General features: G+C 36.1%; 1 protein-coding gene across 1 annotated transcript in view; it reads right to left on the reverse strand.

Annotated features, from left to right (window-relative positions):
- The window catches only part of SEMA3E (semaphorin 3E), a 140526-nt gene that overhangs the window by 17322 nt on the left and 102069 nt on the right, over positions 1-21135 (reverse strand). Inside the window, exons 6-11 of the mRNA XM_065665025.1 lie at positions 14431-14550; positions 12439-12581; positions 8983-9097; positions 8572-8641; positions 7124-7268; positions 1893-2115 (exon numbers count right to left, since the gene is read on the reverse strand). Of these exons, the coding sequence (XP_065521097.1) occupies positions 1893-2115; positions 7124-7268; positions 8572-8641; positions 8983-9097; positions 12439-12581; positions 14431-14550 (816 nt within the window). The remainder of the gene's footprint in view (positions 1-1892; positions 2116-7123; positions 7269-8571; positions 8642-8982; positions 9098-12438; positions 12582-14430; positions 14551-21135) is intronic.

The raw sequence follows: 21135 nt of genomic DNA on the forward strand, positions 1-21135 counted from the left end.
AGGAAATATTAAGCAGACAAGCACTGCAAAAATGTTCAGCAGAAGATCAAAGGGGCAAACATAAAGAGGAACCATTAAACTGGGGTCATACACCAGTTCTCAAACAGAATATATAATCAAAGGCATTCATTTTGTGATAGAATAGTAAAAATAAATTGCATTCTGAGATCTGATTTTTTAAGTAAGTCCCTCTTCAAATCCTGCTGACAGGCACGTGAAAGCCCTGACATTTAGACTTTGCCTTTATACACTTTTCTAACCTACATTGCTACCCTAAGGAAACTCCTGCTCAGCTGTAAGATGCTGTTTGCTTATGTTACACAGCAGGTGTTGGACTTGGATAAAAAAATATTAACCCTTTCTAACATTATATTGCCAAGAGAAGCAGTGCATTTTTTGATGGGGGCTTTGCCAAAGCAGAGATTGAAGGGTTTGTTTCAGTTTCTAAAACCCAAATTCCTATGCTGGAATTTCCTGTCACCTGAGATTAGACATCTCAAGAAGACTAAACAGCTGTTGGGTGCCACTCAGCACAGCTCTAACACACACAGTTAAGTCCCTTTGAATTCAACTTTGTTGAACAGAGGATTTGTGTACAAGGGTACTTGATACTTGATACAATATCTCAATCATAAATTTAAGTGGAAAATATGAGAAAATCTAGGCACCATTATAAAACCTGCTGTACAGAAATAAGTCCACATGGCACAATGTTTTATAGACCACACTAAATCCAATACCAAAAACATACTGAGGCCATTTAAAACCATAGAAATCAGCACTAGTATAAATAACCCTTTGCTGTTGTACAAACACGCCTCTTTTGAATGTTCTCAACACTGAAATGTGCTTATCAGAGGAATTTAATTTGTAAAAAATAATTTACTGTAACTGTTTTCCTAGACAAAATGGTCAAAATGATTTGTGATACCACTCCTGTTCTTAAATTGTTAAAATGTGAATGGATGAATCCTTGGATTTTTTCCAGATAGATTAGATGTAACTAAAGTCTTGTTTAGTTCTAGGCTTTCCTCCTATTTTCTTCAGTTTTCTTATTTTTCAAATACCATTAGAATATGTTTTTCCATCTGGTTGCTTAGAGTTACTGCAGTTCTACAATACTATAATCTATTTTACCTTAACCATATTTTTTTGTTTGATGTTTACAAATCGTCTTTAAACAAGCTCTCTCTATCTTATGAAAGTGTATGCCTGTAGTATATGAAAATGGCACAAAAGAACAAGAAAACTTGGCAGAAAACTTCTAACAGTATCTTTTTAAGAAACTTGGGTATTTCCTCCTTCCTTCCTTGAGCTGTGTTATAATCCAAATCTGGAAGCTGGCAGTTTCTTTTTAACGGTATCAGCTAGACTTGTGGTTTCTAGAACTGGGGAAAATAAATTGTGGAATAAAGCCAGGAACTCGATCTGATTTTTTTGAAAATCACATTAATCCGCTTTGTTTCTCTCAGGTCTCCAGTCTCAGCTCAGAAGTATGCTCAGATACGTGATTGTGTTCTGAATTTTTAAAAATAAGGGCAGTCGTTCAGGAGTTTAATTTTAGGTGCATGTTTGGAAAGAAAGAAGAAAGGCAAAAAAAAAAAAAAAAAGGAATCCTGTATCTAAGTTTCTTTTCTTAGTCTTTAAATGTTTCCCTACCACTAGTGTTCTGTATAATGTTATCAGGACAGCAAAGCACATGTCTAGAATGACTGATCTCCTCTGTAAGTCAAAGACTGGTGCAATCATGTTAAGAATGGCTGTTAAAAAGGAATGTTGTATTGATTTTTTTTTTTTAATTTTATTTTTAGACTATGCAGAAATTAATTCCATTCATCCTTCAGGTAACCCCCCCTGCCATTAAATCATCTTCCTTGCTTTCTTTAATTTACCTGTACCAATGAACAAGACATCATATTGCCCATCTTCAGCTTCCACTCTATCCACTGCTATTTGTTTAAGGTTGTACTTTCCATCTGTTTTAACTAATATTGGTCTCTTATGAACAGGCTTGATGGGCTGATACATCAGTGGATGACTCCTGGCAAAATGGATAGCTTCATCAGGGTAGTCTTTGGTGGTAGTGTACAGACCACCATTCACCTTGCTGGCACACTGCAGAAACATAAAACATAGATTATCCTGAAGTTTTGCTAAATAAATTGTTAGAGACAGGTCATATTTTTAGGGGTGATGACAAGTCTACAGAAAACCTGGCACAAAAACAGGCACAGTAAGAACTGGGACAGTGAACTCTATGCTTTTACATGTGTAAATTATTAATTGTGAGAAGCCAAGAAAGAGACATTGCAGGTTTTAGAAAGAAGTAGCTCCTTCCTCTCTGGAATTCTAAGAGCAGAGTAAATAGTGTCACTTTTGGATTTTGACAAAAAATGGTTCTTTCCTCAAATTCATACTGAAGATGTAATCAAAATGGCCACTGGCAGTTAGGAGAAAGACAGAGACTCAACCATGCAAAATCAACAGAACACCAATGCTTGACATCAATCTCTACCCTTATTACTTTTGATTGCACAATGTATTGCCATAAGAAGTGAAGCACACTTAAAAATTATGCCAGCAGCAAGAGTAATGCTTGATTTCAGGTATTCTAACAGTATTACATTTGATTCTAATTCCTAACTCATGAGGACAGTATTATATATCACAGTTTAGCTTGAAATACCAATGTTTGTATTGATCAATCTACTGTTTTGCAAAGCAAATAGACTTCATGTCAATGATTGATTAAAAGAGGCTTACTCCTTCAGTCAAATGTGCAATTAGGGATAATTTAATGCATTAAACAGAGAAGTTAATTTTAGAATGCTTTGTGAAGGATATAGTGTTCCCTAACTGAATATAGATTCTACATTTCCAATTTGCTTCATGATGTCTAATTGAAACCATTTATGATCAACTTGGAAGTATCTCAATAACCATTTACTTTCTCCAAATATTCATAAGACAGTGTGGTTTTAAGAAACATTTCAAGGAAAGCCACAGTAGCAGCCTTTCCCTATTTAAATTGGATTTTTCAATCAATAAAATGAAATAAAATAGTCTTTATGTTTACTGGAAACAGTAATTTTAAACTTGAGGTCAGCTGTAATTGACAATAACCAACTCCTGCACTTGTCAAGTGGGGTAATGTTTGTTTCCACTTTTTGGGCTTAGCTACAGGAAAGTATTTGTTCAATGTTGACTTTAAAGTAATTGTCTAATCAACCTAGTGATGGAATTTCACCGGCTGTTTGCAATAAGGAGACAGAACTGGATCATGAAGACAGGCTAAGACTCTGCTTGCCATGCACTGCACAGCATATCAAGTGAATAGGCATTGCCAGGTTCCCTTTGCAAAGTTCTAGCCCTGGAGAGATTTAATAAAAATAATCTTTCACAGGGTTTTCATTTTTAACTAAATAAAATGAAGTACTCTAGAAAGGACACTGTAGGTGCATCCATCTCTGAAGGCTATCAACACCCGTTTTGAGGTAACTGATGTCATTCCCAGAAGCATCACAGTCTAAATGCACTAAAAGAACCAGCAAAACAGGAGCAGAGATTGTGGCAGAAGCAGTGCTTCAAGCAGACTTCAGAAAGCAGTGGATTGCAGTCTGTCAGAACCTGTGTGACTCTTAACAGTGGTTTTCTGTTTATTCATCTAAGTTCTACTCACATTCCTTATAGACTCCATCTTTACCCATTCACTAGCTAAGATTAAAGACTGCTGACTCTCAGAAATGCCTAAGAGGAGGCAATTTTCAGCCTTTTGTCACTGTCACTCCTGTAATGGAAAAGGGAGTTGGGCTGAGTTTACCAATAAGCTGAACGTTAGGTGTGAAACCTAATATTGTGGGCTACAGCCCAAAACGTGCCTTCTTTCATGCTACTGGAAAAAACATTGAAAAGACCTTGAAACTGTGCCCCAAATGAGCAGCCAAAAATTATTCAATTAATACTTTTTATTAATACTTTGCATGTATCTGGCAGATCCAGCTCCTTCAGCCTCTGATGTACTCTGCAGCAGACAGAGATGAATATGGTTAAATTGACTAACACCCACAAAAGACCTCCTCATCTAACTTGTTCCATGACACTGCGAAAATTACTTGTGCTTTGCTATCTGTTTCAGCCTCTAAGTCTTGCCTGTTGGGGTGGCTGCAATCCAGTCTGACCCAAGTGCGGCCTTTCTAAGGGAGCTAAGGGAGAGAAGCATTGGAGTGGAACTTAGGGCAAAGTGAGTGGAACTTAGGGCAGCCTTTCTGTAAATCATTGTCAACATTGCTGAAGCACTGGCTCAGTGTTCTCTCCTTCCTGCCAAAACCCCACCATTTAATCTTCAATGCTAGGAGATATCAATGTAAGGGCTGTAGTTGTTAATACTGAATTCATGCCTGTGTTTAATGTTAGTCCAAATAACATATGTGAGGTGTTCTAGTGCCTGGAAAAAAAATAAATTAATACTGCTTAAAGAACTTGGACCATATAATATATGCAAAATATACTGTCACTCTGCAATCCATGCATAGTTCTGCCCCATCGGTTAGTATAACTGTAAAAACTGTAGGTTTGCTAGATAAAATGTGAAATAGGAAACCAATAATTCCTTTGAATTGAACCATTTTGTTCAAAATGTGATAATTTACTTATTTTTTATCCTGACTCAATACCAATGACTTTGATCTACATCAAACAAGCAAACAAAAATATTTGGTATTGATGTCAGCACTACTACAGCGGTAGCTTATTGGCCAAGATGGCAAAATCATATTCATAATGTTTACATCCCAGATAATCTCTTTTTTTGAGCATTCACTTCTGCATTTTGACTTATTTCTCTAGCTCTAAAGAAAATCATTATTTTAAAATGAGATAGGACATACATTTAAAATCACACTACAGGGAGAAAGGCTGTACCAGCATGGACTAGATAACCTAATAGGCCTTTTCACCTCTCATTCCTGTGATTCAGTGATAAATGAATTGTATGCAATGCTTGTTTATGCAAATGACTGACTTTAGTACAAAAGAGAATATTGATTCAGTTAGCAAAGGAAAAACAGCACTGAAAGTAATGCTCTGTTAATGCAGCTGTTTATTCCATTGTTAAACTCAAGAGAGCAAGCCCCTAGCCTGCGAGAAGATAAAGAGATGAAGTGTGAAAACTGGGGATGCTTAGGCAAACAGCTATTAGAAATATCTTTGCATCTTACAGTGAAAAATCTGCACTATGCTGGCATGATAAGGGGTAGACCTTCTGCAAGTGTAACCAGAAGCAGCTTTGCAAGAGATGACAATTACCCTGGTTGCATTAGTTGTATTCCCAAAAGTCATGGGATGAAAAAGAAATCTTGGATTCGATGCTTCTCTGGGGTAGCCTGACATTCCCTGCTGCGGGGCTTCTGACTCACAGCAGGAAAGGAAAGGTGAGGAAGGCCCCTGTTGTGCCTTTTCTTTGAGATGCTGATGGGGCCCTGCAATGCAAAGGGAACTCTCTCAAGCAGTGCAGAAAACAGGGCTGCTCTCCTCACCCCCCAGACTTGGGTTGAGACTCATGGGCTCATATACTACAGAAATGTAAACTTCAGAAACATCTAAAGCAAGAGTGAAATGGGAAAGGGTTTGAGATGATTACTTGTGATACCTTTTGAGAAACCCACTAGAAATTAGGAATTCCTTGTAGAAATTAATTACCTGTCTCTAAGTAATGAGTTTGATATTTCCTCCAAAATTTCTATTTACAGAATGAAAAATCTAACAACTCTCAGGAGTAACTCACTACAGCACTTGTATGGTTGCAGAGTATGCTACAGCAGTTGTCAGATTAATTCAAATTTCAAAATACATCTTGTTTCTTTCCTTCACTTAAAGTCCATTGCAAAAAAAAAGGAAGCTTGTAAAGAAACTTGTGTGAAAATTAATTAAAAGCATGAGTGATTTTGCTGAGTTTGGTTCTTTGCAACATTGTTTTAATGTTTCTATACACTTTGTAAACGGTACACTACAAGAATGTTAAAAAGTTCAGGAACCCTATTTGAGGGTAATAAAATATCACTCTGTGATGTCTGAAAGCAAAACAATGCATTGTAAGGAAGCTGTTCCATTGCTTCTAGAAAGAACCTACATGAGACAAGGACCTTAGGTGGTGGAGGATTTATTCCTTGACTAGAAATGTATTTATTCTGATTAGTTATTTTTAAACAAAATCTGTGTCTCCTTTCTAACCTGTACATCAATCTAAATTATGGCAATGTTGAAATTTGATCGTTTTTGAAAAGAGATTTAAAAAAGGAACAAGAACCACCTGATCTTGAAAGAGTGGAGCATCTTTTTAGTTATTTCTTTTACTTCCCTTAACACTTGTTAAATGTCCTAGTTTCAGCAGCAATAGAAAATAAGTGAATTGGTTTGGGTAAGCTTGTTTTTTTCCAGTAATGATCTTATTTACATTGCAAAATATTGCAGGTATCTTAAATACTTTTTTTTTTTTTTTTCAGTGTAAATATAGGTACATGTTTCTAGTTCATCCTGGCTTTATTTTCTCTTTATTTGCTTTATTGTTCCCCAGAAACTTCCATTAGGAAAAAATCTCCATGGTTCACTCAATGCCCTTTAATAAATTTGACTTTTCATTTATTTCTTTGACAATTAGATCAAAGTTATCAGGGGTCAGATGCAAAAAATATGTCAGCAGCCAAATTTAGAACAGTTATTTCAGGCTCAATAGAAGAGACTCCTTCCCAGGTAACACGCTTACTGTTTCTGAATGCAGCTTCAGACCCATCTTCTAGGGATGCCTCTTTCTGCCCCTATTTCCTAGGGTCCTATCTTTAGGACCTTTGGACCTAGACGCAAGGTTATTAAATTCAAATTCCACCAGGATTTTGAAAACCCCTATATAATCCCACAATTTTCTTGCTGGAAAGGTGTGCATCTCGTACTTGGTTAAACTTTTTGCTGAACCATTCCACACTTTTCCAGAAATGCAGAGTATATAAATATTCAAATAAACATATATTGGACTGTGAAGTCAGGAAGATGTTTCTACATTAGCAGCAGTTTTCTTTTTCTTCCCATGTTCATTTACACAGCAAAGCAGTGGAAAATAGATTGTACTTACAGAACCAGGTCTAGGATAAGGTACTTTTCTTTCATATAGAGCCCAGTGGTATTCAGGTCCTTCTTTATGAGCATATGGTCCATTGAAAGCTGCTCGGACACTTGCCATGTGGTAAACACATATAGCATATCCTCTAAATATATTGCTATGAAGCAAAATTCAAAGACATTATTAAAGTGTTATGTCACATTCTGTACATATAATACTGGTATTATTGTGTAGTTAAAAATAAGTCCAATTTCAACAGTATTCAGGGAGAAAAACACTACTTACTTTTCTCATATGCTTTTCTTATAACTGCTGTGTTCATTATTCTTTACAAAGACTTTAATGTATTTATATTTATAATATTTCTTTAAGGATGCTCTGTGTTCTAGCCCCCAAAATTAAAAATGGTGAACAAAGGCTCTAAATCACGTCTTTATAATCACAAAGTGATTTATAAATCACTGAATCCAGGTCTTATACATCTTTGATTAGTGACTTAAACAGTTAACAGTTTTTTTTTCTCTAAGATTTTTCTTGTTATTTTGGGAATATGGAAATCAACCACTGCTGACTGAAATGAACAGGAGTCTTTTTATACTGAATGGGAATGTTGGTTGATGTTATTAAGTCATCAAGATCACTCTATGTAGATCAATCCACATAAAATTTACTTATAAATTTTATTCAATTTATTGCACAGAAGCAATTCAGGGGTTTGGTTTTTTTTTTTTTTTAATGTTTTTTTTTTAAGAAGTGTCAGTGCTGTCTATAAAGAAATCACCTCTGAAGACTCCAGAAGGTGATCCAGAACATTTTAATTAGGTGCCTGCCCTTCTCTGCTGGCATGGGGACCCAGTAGGACATGCTAAGTGATTGCATCCTTAAAGAACTAGATTGGCTTCAATTTATTCCAGAAAAAATAAATCAGGAGTGTGAGATAGTGGCAAAAACACAGCTGATCTACCATTTACATCCTGAAAAAACAGTTGGATGCCCTAAAAACTGGTACTGTGTGCTTGCACTTGAACTGGGCTGCAGTGGAAGAGGCCACCAGCAACATCCCAGATGGTGCTTTAATCTTCACTCGGAAGTTAGTAGGAATTTAAGCTTTGTCTATTTAAACTTGAATTACAGTGAAGCTCTTCAAGTAAGACAAGTAGCTTTGATATGCTGCTGTTATAAGCGCATAGGAGTGCATATACTTTGACACCAGGAAATTTTCGAGCAGAAAAACATTTAATTAATTTGTGATCCACATAGAATGGATCACTGAATAAGACTTCAAGCTCCTCAGTATCAGAGTAGTTTTTACATTAACAAGGAAGACTGCTGTGAATATAACAGGGCTTAAACTGTTTACTATATATTTGCTAAGGGATATTTATAATGCAGCTTCTCTCTCTTCAATAGGTTGTTCAAACATTAATCTGTGGTTGCTAATATTTCTTCCAGTTATTTACCTTGTAGTGTTGAAGAGCCCAAATATCACTGGATTTTTGTTATCTCGAGTTTGCAGCAGAAAAACATCCTCTGAAAAATTTAAACTCAAAGTAAATGGTAGCAGATTACTTTTCTCAGCCCCCAAAACAGAAACTTCACTGTTTGTTAAAAGTGTAATCCTATTTTACTTGTATATGCTGTTAAATTTTATGCAGATTTAAAAAGCAAACTTTATAAACAATGCAATACATAAAGGCACAATTGATGATAGTCAATTCCATATATATAGAAGTTCATATAAACTGGAAACAAAACCTTAACAACCATTCCCTGTTAATGAATACAAATACAATATTTGACAGTCATATGTGTTATTATGAAAGTGTGTTTTGTATGATGGTTTTAAGTTTATTGCAGTCTAGGATATTTACCCAATTCATCAAAATGCGTATCAATTCCATTTCTCCCAGGCACAGAGCAAACTAGCCTGGTTTTGAGGAAGGTGCTCCATTTATTCACGAGCATTCGCTGGCCTCCCATATCATTCTGTGTAAGGAGAAAAAAATACTGATGGTAATTTGAATGAGTAAGTCTAGAAGCACAAACATCTCTGCTGAATTAGCCACTCATTGTATCTTTTAATGTCAAAAGCATGCATTTTCAAACCACATGTCTATTACTAGTATACTTTCTTTGGAGTCAGTTTCCAAGCAGGATTGCACTGATCAACTCCAGGTCTCATTAAGAGTTGTGGGTTTATAAGAATTTTTTAATTCTGTACCACATCCGTGTGTAGTTTTAACTATGCAGCTGTTGTAAAGCTTTTTTATTTCTCTTTTTTTTTTTTTTGTTAGCTGGATTTACTGAGTACTTTGGCAAAGTTTAGCATTGTGTTAGGAGCTCAGTGCAGGGTTAGATAAACACGTTTGGAAACTGAAGCCCTGAATCTGTCTATAGAGCTGGTGCAGCTGGGGCAAGCCTAGGGCAATTGCCTACATGGTGTTCTAAAAATTTATCAATAACTTTAAATAATTCCTGCTTTGTTATGGCTGTCTCATCTTTTTCTTGTTATTGTGTCTCTTGGACTGTTAAGAGAATAGGGCATTTAGTACCAATCAGTAATCAGGTTCTGTAACTTCTGGGTAGCATCCCCAAGGCTATGGCCTTGCATTTAGGTAGGCTGTGTAACTGACTGTTGAAGACTTTGTATTAAACTTGCAAAACCCCTCTCACAACTTAATTCTAAACTGCTGAAATTAATTGATTTCCTCAGCTTCACACTGAGCTCTGTCCTGGGTTCAGCAGTAGCAGTTATTTTTCTCCTTCTTAGTAGCTGGTGCAGTGCTGTGTTTTGACTTCTGCCTGGGAACAGAGCTGATAACACCAATGTTTTAGTCCAACCAAGGACTTTCTGAGTCTCATGCTCTCTGCCAGGGAGGAGGGAAATCTGGGAGGAAGCAGAGACAGGACACCTGACCCAAACTAGCCAAAGAGGTATTCCATACCACAGCACGTCATGCCCAGGATGTAACGGAGAGTTACCCGGAAGGGCGAGTTCACTGTGGGGTTGGACAAGGTATGGGTCGGTGCTCAGTTGGGTGGGGTTGTGCGAGTTACCTGTTGGCTGGTGCTGAGGTGTTGTATTCTCTTCTCTTGTTATTTTCTCTTATCATTATTATTATTGGTGGTAGCAGCAGTGATTTGTGTTATACCTTAGTTACTAAACTGTTCTTATCTCAACCCGTGGGAGTTGCATTCTTTTTGATTCTCCTCTCCATCCCTCCAGGTGTAGGGGGAGGGCAAGAAGTGGGGGAGTGAGAGAGCGACTGTGTGATTTATGGATGACTTTTGTTTCAACCATGACAGCTATCACAGAAACAGAGCTTTGTTTTCCTCAGAAAAGTAGAAATGCATGGTGTAGTTGCCTCTGTGTTACGAAACCTGTCACAGCTTAGACAAAAATGTAAAAAATGGAAAAAAAAGCCAGGTCTTGAGTCACCAACTAGCTATTTTCTTTTTGTATTCATTAAATCAAATCTGAATTATAGCATACTGCTGTGAAGTCAATGTCCAGATGATAAAGTATTTAGAGTTTTGGACAAGTGAAATAGAAAGTTCTGTGGGATTTTGATTTAACCCATGGCTGGAGATAAGACATTCAGGTGGATATATTTCAGACTAGAGTGAACTATTAAAATAATCTATTCATACATCTACCCAAACATAGACCAAAGAATTCTTCTTCAGATCTTAATGCAGGCTTGAATTTAGAAAGCCAACTGGCTTCGTGGACACTAATGTCTTAGGCTGAAATTTGGTACTTTGTATACGTCAGATGTTTTAAGTTACACATGAGCACTCCTTAAGAAATTTTAATGGGTAATATGCTTGTGAGCATATGTGACATATACCATACATTGAGGTGACAGAAGATTTTTAACTTGAATCTTGCACTGTACCCAGTAGTTTAAGTAATGAATCCCCTACAGTTAAGAGGAGGAATGCAATTTTTTTAGAAACAAAATCAGATGCTAAGAAATAAACTCATTCCTTCTTTTAATCAAGCAGAAGTAGTCCCAGTGGGAATGGGAGAGCTCCTCTCATCAGCCGTACTACAGTTCAGTAAAAAAAAGAAAGGAATGCACCCAAACTTCATTAGTTGTTCGGAGAGGACCAATTATGAGCAGCTTGATCTGGGAGACCATATGTTAAAAGTACTCCTCTCTAGCAACTGAGTTCTTCCTGTGTGCGGGCCTAGGGAGCCAAAAAGAGATGAGATCAACACACTAGGAGTGTGGTCTGAGTGGGAAACGGACAATACTGCAGGGCAGTGGAAGGAATCAAAGTCTTTCCTCATGAGTTTTCTGCTTCTTCTGGGAAACCTAATTTGAGGGACAGGTCAATCCTTTATTCTAGTTTCTTATCTTCATAATTTTCCCTAATTGATGTTGAGAAGAGGATAAATGAGACACGAAATTAAAACATTAATTAGCTACTATTTATAATGCACTCTATAGATGATTGATGCTGCACTCTTTCTATCATTAATACATCAGAAAGAGTTGGTTTTTTTTTAATTTACAGAATCACAGAATAGTTGAATTTGGCAGTGACTTTTGAAGATCATCTAGTCCAATTGACCTGCTCAAACTGAGTTGCTTTGAGCAAGTTGTGCAGCAAATTGCTCAGGGCCATGTCCAGTGAGGTTTTAAATATCTCCAAGGATGGAGACTCTGGGCAACCAGTGACAGTGCTCAACCACACTCACAGTAACAATATGTTTTCTTACATTCATACAGAATTTCATGTGTTTCAATCTGTGCCCATTGTCTCTTGTCCTATTCAGCTTTCTGTTGGGACAGCCATTGACCCTGCACAAATGGAGATCAGTTAAATCTGCCTCTTGCTGACAGAATAGGAAGGCAAGAGGGAATGTCAGAGGGGACTGGTGGCTGGCCTGGTCCTGTCACCAGGAATGTGAGGGGATGACAGTGTATGTCAGCTGTGGGAGCTGCAAGAGGCCCTGGACCTAGACCAATACTAAGGGCAATGGACCCTTGATTTAAATTGAGAATACGGATGTTAAGAGAGTCCTGTGAGCAACTGCTATTACTGCTACCACGTATCAGCACAGAGAGATATGGAACTGAATGACAAGTTGTCTGAATTTTGCCCTCCTCTCTCAGTAAAATTCAGTTTCAAGCCCAGATTTCAGATCGCTTCTGAATTTTCTAATGCTTGAGGCTGTTCAGAGGTAGTATTTTCATTCAGACCTATAGCTTACTCTCACACCTATAATAGATGCCATATTTGCCTGGGGAAGAACGACCAAAGACAGAAGCTTGTTTGTTTTTGATTTAGCTGGGGAATCAGAAGAAAGATCTTACCGCACATACACGTCCCACTCTGGTATATATGGCATGAGCGCTTGTCTCGGCCTCTAATGCTTTTTCAGTAAAGAAGAAATACACCTTGTTGTCATCATGGTCTTCATTGTCAGGAATCATGTATGAGCCAACAAATTTTGGTTCTTTAAAAGAAAACAAAAATAAATCAAAACCAAGTTTATTAAAATATTCTCTTACAGATTTCAATTCTTAAAATCAGCTGGCAGCAAAGAAAAACATAAAATTAAAAATTCAGGGATCCGTCAGTCAGAGAGATACCTAATGGTATAGGGTGATAAAAATAGGAAAAAAAAATATTTTCTAGGTGAGTATCTATAGACCATGTGGAATACATTAATGTAAAACTTCTCATTGCTCCAATCCACAAATCAATATTCCTTTGTATGCGTGCAAGAAAAAGACCTTCTTCCAGTCCTGTTCTCCAGGGCTTATATATTTTAATTTGGCTTAGGCTAAAACCCGGCACTATTATTCACATAACAAACTCTGATCCCATATAAACCCAGTGTAGGAATTTCAACTTCAGACGAAAACCCTTTTAGATAAAAAAAAAGCTCTGGTAGTTCAGCTAAAAGATAATATATGAGCATACTTTTTAAATATAGAAGGTGCATTGTGTATCTTTGTCATGAAATAAAGGCTTTCGAAATTTCTCCTGGTTCGACATTTTGCTGCAAAGTTGAAACTTAAGCTCAGAGTTCAGTCCATGCCTGTATACGTTTTAACTCCACACCAAGCAGACCTGTGAATGATTTCATCACACTGAGTTGTAGCTAAGATTTTACAAGTTCTTTAAATGAGTATGTCAGTCACACATAGTATGATATCTTAAGCAGTGGGTGATGTAAGTATTTTCTAACTTCCTGTTCTGTGTGAAAACGGTAGTTTCATTTTAAGACACTGACACAGCACTTGCTAATTTTCTGATTTTTTTAAATATACATTTAAAAATATTCCCTTTCTGCAAATTAAAATTTCAGGTATAGACAAAATGAAAAGCAAAGTCTGAGACAATAATTTAGAAAATTCTCTCTTTAAAATAAAGAAAACTTCCAAATGGAAGAGAAGACAAACTTCATTTGTGTATTGTGGACATCCATGTGATTGTTGTTACCCCAGTCCTTTATATAACCAATTAGAATGCTCATTTCGGGAAGGATCTAGGTATTGGACTTAAACTGTCTTTTAAAAAAGTGTTTAAGTCAAGTCTTAGGTGAGATTCATGTAAGAAGAAGTGTTCAGAAGAACTATTTTCTCTCTTCTGATTTGTTAGAAAACTGCTGTGAAATTTGATGAAATATTGCAAAATGTTTGGAGCAAAACAAATTAAGAGTCTGATTCTCTGTTTCACAAAAACTTTGAAATTCAATGACATCTCATGTTGAAGAGTATGAAACAATTTCCAAATTTCCCAGCATATGATTTTTCTCAATATTTTTATTGTGGAATACTCAAATGTTCTTCTCTAAAATTACCTGGTTTAACTTTGCTTCATTTAACTGTATGATCATCATACATTTTTTTATTTTACATTACTGCATGACATCTCTTTACAACACAATTTGGTAAAGATTGAGTTTTTTAATTGCAACATAAAGATGAAATGATCTCATCTAGAAAAAAAAGAATGGTGTGTTCTCATGAATTGCCATTAATTAAATAGAGTATATTTTACATAGATCAGGCATATCACGAAATAGTATAGAACATTCAGAGTGTAAATTAAAAGCAATGTTAAAAGTAAAAAATGAGTGATGTAAAAGTTCCATTTGTTAAATCAAAAATGTAATCAAGGTAAAGATTTCAATATAAGCATCCTGATAGGGGGTTCACGAAAAAAATAATGAAAAAATAGTTTAAAAAACTTAATCTCCAAATGGATGTATGTATGCATGAACAATATATTTTAATTTCTGGTTAAACAGAAATTGTTTAGTAATCTGGAACACCTCTGGTTCTTCCTTCCCATACCTTTCAACAGGCGCTCACTGTCAGGTTCTGTTCGGAGATGGGCCATGTGGTTCATGGTACGAAATAGAGCAGCATCTCTTCCCCAGTAGTCACTGTAGAGACCAGTAAAAAGTTCACCACCTGCAGACCATACATTAAAGAACAAAAACAAAACAATTTGGTAATGCTCTATGTATTAATTGCATTGCCTATGACAGAATATAAACATGGCACAATAGAATTTGTTCAAATTCAAGTAAGGCAAATCAGTAAGTTACGTATGGTCTCAAGAGCATATGGATGTTGCTTCTACCGGCACTGCAACATCTACAGTTGGAATGGCATGAGGACAAGAATTTTAACTTTCATTTATGGGCTCAGCCTTATTTTCAGAATTGACTTAATGACTTCAGGATAGATTCACACACAATACATGAAGCCCTTAAATTAACATCTAACTAGATCTGCCATGTTAACTTCTGCCACATCAGGTATCTAAGTTCAAAGATCTCACTCTCATCCAGTCAGTGCCTAGCCCCAGAGACACCTACCTAAATTTTCACCAGTGCAAGGACTATGACCAGTGTTTTACTTCTGGGCATTTCCAAATGTGTCCTGGTCTTGCTAATGAGAAACAACAAATCAGTTGGTTCCAGAACTGGAAGATACATAATAGGTTTATGAGCCAGAATATGGGATGAAAATGCAACAGCAGGTTTCAGAAGATGCAGTTCTACGGAAAAGAATGTCATGGCTTCACTGAACCACTGATTTGGGCTACGATGCTTGAATACAGCTCAAAGCTAAACTATACCTGAATCCACAGGTTGGACCTCAAACAGGGGAGTTTCCTGAGCACAGTTATCAGATTTGGCTCTGTGCAAAACATGGCTGAAAAAAAGATTAATTAGTGAAGCACATAGTGAAAATACTGGAGGCAGTTATCTCCCCAGCTGGAGAGAGAAGAAGCAGAACCTACTACTTTTGAAATTATTTCTCTAAGCAAGCACATGTTTTATGAGGCCAATGGGGTTTTCCAGTCAGCCTTCTGGAGCTGTTCCACTTAACTACAGTGTGGATACATCCTGCTAGCTTAGTTGTTTGGTTGACAGAGAAAAAGAGCTTGTTTTACTCTGATCTGACAATAACTCATTTTCATACCATTAAAATATTCAACAGAGTAGGGACAGGATCTGAGATGTCATCCATCCTGCACAACTAGTGATGAATATTTCCTGAAAAAATTATAGGAACAGAAATTGGGTCCCATTTTCATAGGATTTAGATAGCATTCACAAATGAAGCAAGTGTAGCAAAGTATTAGAAATAATATGCTGATTGCCAATAACTGTTGAAAACCTGCATGTAGTGGAGTGCAAATAAATCATACATGTGTTCAAAAATTCACCCTCTCTCTATTTGACCCATCTAAAATCGTGATATTGGATATATTTTACTTTAGTGAAATACCAGCAGTAAATCTACCTTTTAGTTATGCATGGGTTCATTTCCCCTTAACTGACCAAGCATTAAGAATAATATATTTCACGTCCTTGTGGATTTAGGCTATAGTTTTTAGGCCCACTTTCAGAAGCTGATAGTTACTGTCACTAGGTGGCATCCTTACGTCAGAAAATAACACGGCAGGAATAAAACTGCGTAAGAAAAGGAAGATAATCTCTGGTTCGTGGCTAACCTGATCAGGGGTTTCAGTGACACGGTCCTACCTGCTAATTAAAATAGACACCACTGATGCATTCAAATTACATTTGATGGTAGGATTATAGCAGGAAAATTGATTATACAGGATTATAGCAGAAAACAACGGTTTTCTTGCTGGTCTTCCCCAAAGTGTGAATTCTGTTTCTCTTAAGAGATATACATGAATTTAATGGTTCCATAAACCTGAAAAATGATTCTGAAAAGTTTATATTTTGTCATCTGGGGCTGGTTCAGAAACCTCTGTTAATCTGGAGCTGAGAGCGCTTTTGCCTTGCAGTTCACCATATAAAGAATGGATATTGCCTCGTAAAATACATGGTCATGATTTGGTGTAAAATATTGGCAAGTGATTTTAAAAAGAAGTATAAATTATAGCACCAGCAGAAGTTAAGATTACTCAAAACTAGTAGAGGATTTTATTTCCTAAACAACATAAATTTGCTTAAACAACAGGATTTTCCAGTGTCTGAATAATGTTCCAATTTTCACAAGCCTGATTAATGAGTTACATGAGTCATAAACCCTGCTTTAAGAATTCCATTGGAAAAAATATCTATGTGTAATACAATAATTGTGATGTGTAATAAAATATGTGCTTATTTCAACCCCTTAGTGAATCTTGGAAAATACATCAGTGCAGGGTAAATGATTCAGAGGATGCATATATTCACATATTGCTGGTGATCAGGATTATCAGATATAATTCCAGATGTTCAGAAGTTTGGATATGAAGCCTATTTCCTGTGTTTGGCGTAGGTATAAAATATTAGTACATGTAGCTAACTTGCTGCTATGGCATTCTATCATATACTGGGGAAGTTCTGACCGATTTTATCTGTGAAATCCTAGGGGTAGAAAAACTGAAGTTCCAGTCTTGGATGGATATTGTTTAATGAAAGTGATTGTATGGATACAGAAATGAAACTTGATTTTCATCTTGAAGTGTTATTAAATTGAACACAAGTATAAGATGTGAGCAGACAGGTCACTTCACCTAAGGAGAGCAATGAGAATGTACTGGTGAGTGTGACTGGCAAAGATCTCAGTACAAGAACATTCAGCATAATTCTGAGATCTTTTACACTTTTGACATTAAAAGGATCTTCTCTTTCCCTCTTTGATTGACTTCTGCACATCCTTATATCCATGTTACACATTTTGAACACTGCAGGTTTTTACAGCTGCTGAATAATTATAGTTTTAGAGACAGCCTGAGGTTGAGGTTTAAAAAATCCTGGCAAGATTTCTACTTGTCTCTCCTACATTGTAAAGCTATTACTACATATCAACTCACTCCTGCCTTGGTTGCAGGGTTTATACTACTGCACATGATACTGATAAACCAGTTTCTTCCAGTGAAAATCAACTGAGCAATTTCACAGAACTTCACTCCTACCCTCTTCCAGTCTAATCTCAGCTTCACATGTTTTTGACAAATTAATTGCTAAAGTTTAAGTTTCAATACAATCTGGTTGATCCTGCTGAAATAAGAATAAAAGCTTCCTCTTCTCCTTATTTATACAAACAAAAAATCCCATGGACCTCAAAACCCAGTTGTGGCTCAAGTGATGCATTCACACTTTCTAGCTATCATACTTTTCAAGATAGATAACAAATACTTTTGAAGTTCAATGAGGACCACTTAAAAGAGACCTTTATTTTTTGCCCTGTTCTCAGAGAAAAAAAAAATAACAAAAACGGAATACAAACTTCTTCTAAATGCAAGAATTCCTAAATGATAACCCTTAAAGAAAACCAGATTGGAGCATATGATTTAATTTAAAAAACTTAATATACACATAAGATTTTTTTTTTAAATAGGTTGCTTCCACCTTAGAAGTGCATTTTCTTTGTTTGCTATTGGCATGCTTTGTGTACCTACTTCAAACTAGAAGGTAATGCAAACATAAGCTACTGTTTATCAGCAGTCTTATTTGTTTAAAATGTAAAATTCATGTTATGAATAAAGGAGCAGAGCGTAATGAGTAGAACATAAGCAGCACTTTTAATACATTTCTTTGATTGTCAGCCAGTTATTACTGACTGACGACTAAAATCAGAATACCACTTCACATTTATCACAAGCGACAACTTCCACGGTAGCAAAAAAACAAATTCAAAAGAAATTAGCTACTGCTTAGCTGGTAAACTTCCTCTGTATATTTGTACTTTCTGTCTGTCAGTCAAGTGTTCTGTCTCCTGTTTAAGGAGAAAATGTATTTTAGTTCATTGTCTGGAATAAAAGAAAAAAACACAAATACATGAAACTGTTTAAAAACTGTAAACCCAGAAAATATTATTGGAGTGGATTCCCTGGACAGAAAAGCATATTCAATTGTAGCTTAGAATTTTCACCACTTGCTCATGATATATTGCAGGTAACAAAACCTAGACATAAAAGAATTTCTCAGTTTTCAAGAGCTAGTGTGGTCTAAATTAATCAATGTGCGTGATCTGATATCAAAAGTAGTTTTTACTATTGAAAGCAGATGGGAAAGTTCATTAGAAATAGAAGTCCAAAAGTTTTATATGCCTGTTATCTGAACACATACATTTTATTCAGCTTGTCTGCCATCCAACATCTATTCTGTTTCCTGATGCTGACAATAAATTGCTAGAAGTTAATTGTTCATAAACTGAGGAATTCATCACAAGCTACTCTGCCACTGGGTCAGATAACCTGTAATAAAACTTAAGACAGCATGGATATTTGATTTTAAAGCCAAGTCACGAACTATTGTTTTCTTGAAGTGGGTATTTAACTTATGTGTTGAAATACATGAAGAGATACAGAACAAGGAATTCTCTTTCTTCCTAAATTAATCTTGCTATATATGGTTCTAATTAGTGATGGGGTAAATGTTTTTCCAAGATCAAGATTTTAAAAGCTTTATATTTTTATCAGAGGTATGTCAAATTTTCTTGTTGGTCTAATCTTTACCGTTGGTCAATAGCCACACTGGTATAGGCTGGTGTGTTAATTGGAGTTGCATGTGAAAGCAGGTTTAGAATTGTTTAGCTAGGAAGAAGAAGAGGAAGCTGAGTTATGAAAGCCTTTACTAACAACTTTGCATAAAACTTTGTCAAGGACATACACGTTGGCTGAACCTACATGAGAGAGTGGATGTAGCTCCAGGGTGTAGCTTTTAAGGGCCTGCTCCTTAGACAGATTTCACTTTCTAAGAAAATTGGAGTGCATGAGGAAGAATGGAACACCCAAGAACCGTAGGAAAGACTGGAAAACCAGTCCTTGAGGCTTCCTCGTATAGCTGTTATCTCCTGTCATAAGGTCGTGACCACCATGAGCTGGAATCAGGGCTCAGCTGAATAAATGACCATCCCTTCCTTCAGAGGGCACTTGGCATTAGCAGTTTCAGTCTCATTTTCAAATGTTAATTAAGAGATTCCTTAATATTCACCATATTTTTGTCCATGTCTTCTACCCTTTTCAAATGGATGCCTACAGAGATAAAGGATATAGCTTCCAGAGTCTAAGAAGCAGTATTAATTCTGTTTATTCTGCAAGCTCTAGGTAGTAGAAGTTTCCAAAATATTTTAAAATACATGGAAATACAAACATTTTAGGACATTTTACGAAGTGTTGCAAGTGTTCAATTCCAGTAGTATAAAAAAATATGAAAGCATTAATAAAGTAATAAACTGCTTGAAGAATTTTGTTATGCTATTAAAATACAATTATATGACCACTTGAAATTATAGAATTCCCAATGGAGGTCTTTCAGGTCATATTAGTTTTGATGAAGGGGTACATTTTTTCTCTTTTTTATGTCGTATCAGTGATTTGCCAAAAAAAGATATTATTTTCTCTTGTTAATCTTGCTGCATTACAAATTTTTTAGGGTTTTGGGGTTGATTTTATAAGTCTTTGTCAGTGGATGCCCAAGATTCTGATCAGCATTTATCAGGGAAGGTCTTATTTAATGGATTTCTCTTTCAGATAAAAGTGTGAGGATCCATAGGACCTCCCACAATACAGGCGAACTAATGTATAGGCCAGAAGCACAAGGACTAACCATTAATTTTGAAGTGCTCAGTGGAACAATCTGGCTTCCATTTAAGCAAATAAAATTCACATTGATGTCACAGTAGGAACATGATCAGGTTAATTTATTTACTTAGTTCTGTATGAAGAAAGGTTGAGAAGGACTTCAAGATTAGACCATGAGGTTTCAGGCCTATAGCAAATTCCACGGTATGAGTCTTTGTTCCCAGGCTAAAACTGGAATCTGTTAAAAGCTGTAGAAACAATTTAGAAATCAGGGTGGAAGAAAAGCGTAACAATCTGTGCTTCATGGATTTTGGAATGTCAGTCAAAATGCATCTTTTTTTATTGGATTCTTTCATGACTTCTTAACCCCACTAACTTAAGAACTTGAGCTGCATTTTTTTTAATGGAAATGAACAATGGTTTGATTACTTTCTGCAGTTTGAAAGATTTGACTTTACTTGTGAAGACCTTTCTTGTAAGTAATTTGTTAATGTAAAGGAACAAATAAACCTAGCATGTAAAAATACATCTGTTACTCATGATCAATACTTCCTCACCACTGTGGGTGAGCTATATCATTATAATTATCAATCAGAGAGTTTAGCTGTCCAATTTTAAAATATGAAATCAAATGTAAGTATAAAAGGGCTGTAAAATCCTTTAACATTTTTTTATCCCTGAAAAGTTGAATGTTTATATGAACTTTAGCCTCTTGTTTTCTAGCTCTTTAACAGCTATACCTTCCGGATGCTCAGTTTTCTAAAACCAGAAATTGTTCCCTAAGTGCATCTAGCTTTCAGCCTTTACCTGCTGTTCCAGTTTATTTTTAGTCAATGTGCTATAATATTGCCAAGACTGTGTTTGCTTGATATCACAAAATGTTTTCAGGAAAACATTACAAAGGAAAAAACATATGGTTTGCTATATTACAACTTGAAATGTCCCAGCCCTACACTGATATGCTCACCAGCAAGGCATAGAGGAGCACTGTCTCA

Source organism: Lathamus discolor, chromosome 1, assembly GCF_037157495.1.
Source record: "Lathamus discolor isolate bLatDis1 chromosome 1, bLatDis1.hap1, whole genome shotgun sequence".
Lineage (NCBI taxonomy): Eukaryota > Metazoa > Chordata > Aves > Psittaciformes > Psittacidae > Lathamus > Lathamus discolor.